The following is a 6930-nucleotide window of genomic DNA, read 5'->3' as shown; positions in this document are numbered from 1 at the left end:
TTTCATTTATGCGCAAGTAATAAATTTGTCAGAACTTTGCTGTATTCAGATGAAACGCATTATTAAACTTGGACTGCACAAAAAACACGGCAACGGCGTAAACAGGGAACAGCAGTTGATGGCTATCCAAGTCTTTTCTATGCAGATAATATGGGAAGACTATGCACAGTTCATTCAAATGTGGTAGAATGTTATTATTTGCGGCTGTTGTAAGTGTAAGAACATTTATTACTATGTTCTTACCACTTATATTACACACGTTTTAATTCTATTTATTTAATTCGTAATACATATTAATTAGCATAGAGGGAGATGCTGATGTGACAATTCTACTCGTCTGTAGTCCGGAGCTACTGACGTCGAACTAACAAAGGGCAGTTGTGTTTGAGTGGCCGTTATAGACATAGTTTTCAATATTATTACTTACGTCTTATTTATATTATTTATTACTTAACTTGTTTTATTCAACGACCCGTCTATCGCCAATTATCATCATAGCCAACCAACTCCGTCTCACTTGGATATACCTACTAACCAACTGTACTAGGATTCAGGTCAGACGTATTGTACATTACATATAACTTATATTTACTGAACATCTAAAATATAACTTTACTTTGTCGTTGACATAAAACAATAGTCTAATTTTATTTAATAATCTATCCTCTGTAACTAAGGTACACGATTGCCTGTGTCTCCTTCAGGCAATTAAAACTCATTTAAGGAGATAGGGACGATATTTGGGCAGACGTCGGGTAGCTTCCGATTCTTGGTTTTGACCAAGATCCTCAACTATTAAACTAACCCCTAACATTAGTGAATATTGTGGGGCTGCGTTCATTTGAAGATTTGCAAACAGTTAATGCGTGACGTATCGTGAAGCGTGTGAGTATTTGGGTTTACTGGAAAATTATGCACATTGGGATTCGTCACTTCATGATGCATAGATCGCTTCATCTCCACATCAAATACGTATGCTGAATGCCATAATAATATCATATCATGTTTCCCATCAAATCCGATTGAATTGTGGAATAAATATCGAGATTTTATGGCAGAAGAGTTTTTGATTCGAATGCGCTATTACACAGAAAACTCTGATTTGATCATAACATTGGAAATGTATAATGAGGCATTAATAGTGATAGAAGATATGTGCATTACGACCGCCAATAAAGCATTGGGACAATTAGGTATGATTTCACCCAATCGTCCAATTCATGATTTGTTCGATCGAGAATTTCGACAAGGACAACAGTATGATATCAATAAATTACAAACATTTATGAATTTTAATGTTCCCAAATTAAATAACCATCAAAAATTAATAAAATAATCTCCAAAAATTGCATCTAAATAATAAAATAACCCAACACTATAAATTCTTTCTTCGAATGCAATTGGTATTCACTAACACAAAAATTAATTTTAACTTATTCGGTTTTTCAAAGGCCATTGAAGCCCATTACCGCAACACAAATTAGCTTCCACCTATCAATCTATCCTGTGTTACTGTTTCCATATCTTTTATTCCAATTTCTTCTAAAGTCTTTTTTATTTTGTCTATCTATTTTTGTTTTGTTTTTTGTTTTAAAAGTGGTCGTTTATCAAGGTGATTCCATTTTAATACCGCTTTCATTAGGCTATTTGACCTCTATACGTGGCCAGCTTATGCGAATTCTCGATCGTTTGTAAGAGAACCTTCTAGAACTCAACACAATATAAAACGGCGCGACGTAACAATAACGTCAATCAGTTAGTTAGCCAGTTTATGCAAGTATGGCGACGCAATAAAAACTCATAGAAATCATTCTAGTAATGTTGGATGTTTTAAGGGAAGCTAATAAATATTTATATTCAACAGAACTAATGTCAATAAATTTATACTTAAATAACGTATCCGAATATGTGCAGTTTTATGCAAGAAATAATGACGGAATATATAATATTTCCGATCAAACTTCAAGTATTCTTAAAGGTTACCAGATAGTTCATGATTTTTTTTTAGCACAACTTACTAAAGTGAAATCTAAAATGTGCAAAAATGAGATATATGATCAAATATTTATTTATTGTCCTGATTACAACAAAACAGGAGAATATTCTCCCGAAAATATTCAATATGTTGCAAAAAAACTTAAAAATCGTTTAATACAAACTGATAAGCAACAAAACGACACTGATGATAATATAAAAAACTTACAATACAGTGAAATATACATTTTATTTAATAAAGCTATTGAAAGGTCTAAATACGAAGATTTTTCACCGAAAAATTTATTATTTTATGACCTTATGACGAGTAATAGCGAAATATCCGAAAAAGATATAATGAGAAATTCTCAGGATAAACAATATCCATTGTTAACAAACGAACAGAATTTATATGATTTAGACGTAATTCGATTTGCACCACTTACAGTAATTTGTCCTGATAAAAGTCGCTTGACCCTTTTTGACATATTTAGATACGTCAAGTATACTTTTTATAGAAAAGATATAAAAGTATTTCATACACTAATACTAGCAGCAACATTTCGTCCTATTGCTTTGCTCGTAAGACTGTTTATCAAAATTCTAAGTTTATCAACATACAAAAAATTATTAGAATTGATAAACCTTGAACCTATGTAAGACTATAAACCTATGCAAGATTTACATAGTTAATAATTCAAGAATAATGTGTAACTAAAGATAACCAAACAAAAATGTTTAAATATATTTATTCTGTAAGTAATTGAGTGAGTTATGATAAAAAAATCATCCTGTATATTACAAAGTATAAAGTATTTTATAAGTCTTCTTACCCACTAATGTAAGAAAAGTTTGCACAATTTTTTATCGACTATATTGTTACATTCGACATATTAGCTAAAGCACTCCATTTAAAACTCCAAATCGTCACCATTGTCATCAAATGCTTCTATATTACCCACAAAAAATATAGCCATATTACTTGGTATCAGTATAGCAAAAGGTTTTGTACATTATCTGTGTATAAAAGCCGTATTCTCATCTACAGTTTTTTTGTCTGTACTGGGACAAGAAGTACTAGGACTATTAAGTAAGTAATCTTCAGTAATTTAACAAAACTTTTTGTAGAATAATACCTTTAATAATAATAATTAATAATAATTACACAATGCACATTAAGATAAAACATCAAGAATTAGTTATCATTACTAATAATAATAATTAATAATAATTACACAATGCACATTAAGATAAAACATCAAGAATTAGTTATCATTACTGAAAATAAATTTGAAGTTAAATGGATGGTGTTATCAGGGTAAGTTTCTAGGGTTGTATAATATGATTCAGGCGTATTGTGAGCAAAAACCGAATAAAAGAAAGGAGTTCTGTAATGTATCTACATTACATTATCGTTAAAAAAATAGTCATTGTTGATTCTAACAGAAAATGTGCGATTAGTTAGATAGCTTAACGATTAGATAGTAGTAGATAGAATGTAGACATTTTTATATTTAAATACGAGGTTTTCATGCCTGTTATTATCAAAGGCCTGAGCCACATTGAGTAGGATTGCACCGCAGTCCTGGTTTTACTCAAGGCCACTTGATATACGGTCTGTTTTGCGATGAAGTTGGTGCATGATGGAGTGATTTGATCTGAAGCCAAACTGATGATTTGCAATGATTTTGGATTTTAATAGACACTAGAGTTTTCTTGAAATTATAATAGTTAAGAAATCTCTTTATGGTAATTTTTAGTTTTATATATTTCTAGGTTTATCAATTCTAATAATTTTTTTAATTCACCATTTATACCTTAAAAGGAAGTCAACTTAATTTTTTTAAATTAATACATACATATTTAAAAATCTAATGAAATAAATAATCATATAATTCAAAAAATGATTGATCGGTGACAACTTTCGACATATTATTTAGAAAGTTATAACTATTTTAAAATAAAAAGCAAAGGAGATCTGATAGGGAAATTATAAAGCCTAAAAGATACTTGAATTAGTTACGTATTATTAGAGATGTTGTTATTGATTATTGTTGAATGAAATAGTTTATGTAATTAAAAGATTTAAAAATTATTCGTATTATAATAGTTTTTAATATAAAATAACAAAGCATATAATATAAGCGATGTTCAACGGTATTGGATCGCTTAACTCAAAAAACAACTGAATCTTAAACATTTATACAATAGACTGCATTGAGCAAAATGACATAACCGAGAAAGAAATGTGTTTTTTAAATCTTTTACTATACTAACAAAAGTGAAAATACATTTTACACTGTTATCTTAAATAATATTACTGTACCTAGTGTGTTTAATGATATCAATAATTTTAATGTATACTTACATTTTTATTTTATTACACATTATACAATGTTTGTTATAATTTTAGTAGCCAGAGATTTTAAGTTAAAAATAGGAAAATTTATATACTTTATATACGTAATTATATGTCGAGACATGAAAGGTCTGTATTGATACTGTCAGTTGGTCAGTATNTCCATTGTTAACAAACGAACAGAATTTATATGATTTAGACGTAATTCGATTTGCACCACTTACAGTAATTTGTCCTGATAAAAGTCGCTTGACCCTTTTTGACATATTTAGATACGTCAAGTATACTTTTTATAGAAAAGATATAAAAGTATTTCATACACTAATACTAGCAGCAACATTTCGTCCTATTGCTTTGCTCGTAAGACTGTTTATCAAAATTCTAAGTTTATCAACATACAAAAAATTATTAGAATTGATAAACCTTGAACCTATGTAAGACTATAAACCTATGCAAGATTTACATAGTTAATAATTCAAGAATAATATGTAACTAAAGATAACCAAACAAAAATGTTTAAATATATTTATTCTGTAAGTAATTGAGTGAGTTATGATAAAAAAATCATCCTGTATATTACAAAGTATAAAGTATTTTATAAGTCTTCTTACCCACTAATGTAAGAAAAGTTTGCACAATTTTTTATCGACTATATTGTTACATTCGACATATTAGCTAAAGCACTCCATTTAAAACTCCAAATCGTCACCATTGTCATCAAATGCTTCTATATTACCCACAAAAAATATAGCCATATTACTTGGTATCAGTATAGCAAAAGGTTTTGTACATTATCTGTGTATAAAAGCCGTATTCTCATCTACAGTTTTTTTGTCTGTACTGGGACAAGAAGTACTAGGACTATTAAGTAAGTAATCTTCAGTAATTTAACAAAACTTTTTGTAGAATAATACCTTTAATAATAATAATTAATAATAATTACACAATGCACATTAAGATAAAACATCAAGAATTAGTTATCATTACTAATAATAATAATTAATAATAATTACACAATGCACATTAAGATAAAACATCAAGAATTAGTTATCATTACTGAAAATAAATTTGAAGTTAAATGGATGGTGTTATCAGGGTAAGTTTCTAGGGTTGTATAATATGATTCAGGCGTATTGTGAGCAAAAACCGAATAAAAGAAAGGAGTTCTGTAATGTATCTACATTACATTATCGTTAAAAAAATAGTCATTGTTGATTCTAACAGAAAATGTGCGATTAGTTAGATAGCTTAACGATTAGATAGTAGTAGATAGAATGTAGACATTTTTATATTTAAATACGAGGTTTTCATGCCTGTTATTATCAAAGGCCTGAGCCACATTGAGTAGGATTGCACCGCAGTCCTGGTTTTACTCAAGGCCACTTGATATACGGTCTGTTTTGCGATGAAGTTGGTGCATGATGGAGTGATTTGATCTGAAGCCAAACTGATGATTTGCAATGATTTTGGATTTTAATAGACACTAGAGTTTTCTTGAAATTATAATAGTTAAGAAATCTCTTTATGGTAATTTTTAGTTTTATATATTTCTAGGTTTATCAATTCTAATAATTTTTTTAATTAACCATTTATACCTTAAAAGGAAGTCAACTTAATTTTTTTAAATTAATACATACATATTTAAAAATCTAATGAAATAAATAATCATATAATTCAAAAAATGATTGATCGGTGACAACTTTCGACATATTATTTAGAAAGTTATAACTATTTTAAAATAAAAAGCAAAGGAGATCTGATAGGGAAATTATAAAGCCTAAAAGATACTTGAATTAGTTACGTATTATTAGAGATGTTGTTATTGATTATTGTTGAATGAAATAGTTTATGTAATTAAAAGATTTAAAAATTATTCGTATTATAATAGTTTTTAATATAAAATAACAAAGCATATAATATAAGCGATGTTCAACGGTATTGGATCGCTTAACTCAAAAAACAACTGAATCTTAAACATTTATACAATAGACTGCATTGAGCAAAATGACATAACCGAGAAAGAAATGTGTTTTTTAAATCTTTTACTATACTAACAAAAGTGAAAATACATTTTACACTGTTATCTTAAATAATATTACTGTACCTAGTGTGTTTAATGATATCAATAATTTTAATGTATACTTACATTTTTATTTTATTACATATTATACAATGTTTGTTATAATTTTAGTAGCCAGAGATTTTAAGTTAAAAATAGGAAAATGTTATATACTTTATATACGTAATTATATGTCGAGACATGAAAGGTCTGTATTGATACTGTCAGTTGGTCAGTGTCCGTTTAACAATATGGTTCTGAAAGTTAGTTCTACCCAATTCTAATGTAATAATTAATTATGTTTATATAATGTATGATACTACTATCAATAAGATACTTTTATGTATAATATTTGTGGAAGAAAATTTGAAAAAATTATTGATAAATACTAAAATTTGAATAATTTATATGTATAATATGTAATCTAACAAGTATTTAGGATAAAAATTGTAATTATTTAATTCGCATCTATCACTATTATTTCTAATTTTTGCAGGATCATTTTGATACCTATTAATTTTGTTTCTATTTTCATCAT

The 6930-nt window shown here is 27.9% G+C and overlaps 2 protein-coding genes across 5 annotated transcripts in view; one reads left to right on the top strand and one right to left on the bottom strand.

Moving 5' to 3' along the window:
• Positions 1-1809: 1809 nt before the first annotated feature.
• LOC126908406 (uncharacterized) overlaps positions 1810-6930 on the top strand; it is a 70344-nt gene continuing 65223 nt past the window's right edge. Inside the window, exon 1 of the mRNA XM_050690439.1 lies at positions 1810-1978. Within this exon, the coding sequence (XP_050546396.1) occupies positions 1819-1978 (160 nt within the window). The 5' untranslated portion in view covers positions 1810-1818. The remainder of the gene's footprint in view (positions 1979-6930) is intronic.
• LOC126908404 (uncharacterized) overlaps positions 5962-6930 on the bottom strand; it is a 50501-nt gene continuing 49532 nt past the window's right edge. For all 4 annotated transcript variants that reach the window (XM_050690432.1, XM_050690436.1, XM_050690434.1 and 1 more), the window contains one exon: positions 5962-6902. In XM_050690432.1, the coding sequence (XP_050546389.1) occupies positions 6797-6902 (106 nt within the window). In that variant the 3' untranslated portion in view covers positions 5962-6796. The remainder of the gene's footprint in view (positions 6903-6930) is intronic.

The sequence above is a fragment of the Daktulosphaira vitifoliae genome, unplaced genomic scaffold (assembly GCF_025091365.1).
Source record: "Daktulosphaira vitifoliae isolate Bord-2020 unplaced genomic scaffold, ASM2509136v1 Scaffold_5, whole genome shotgun sequence".
Lineage (NCBI taxonomy): Eukaryota > Metazoa > Arthropoda > Insecta > Hemiptera > Phylloxeridae > Daktulosphaira > Daktulosphaira vitifoliae.
The sequence above is the reverse complement of the archived record's forward strand: the minus strand, read 5'-3'. Positions and strand labels throughout refer to the sequence as shown.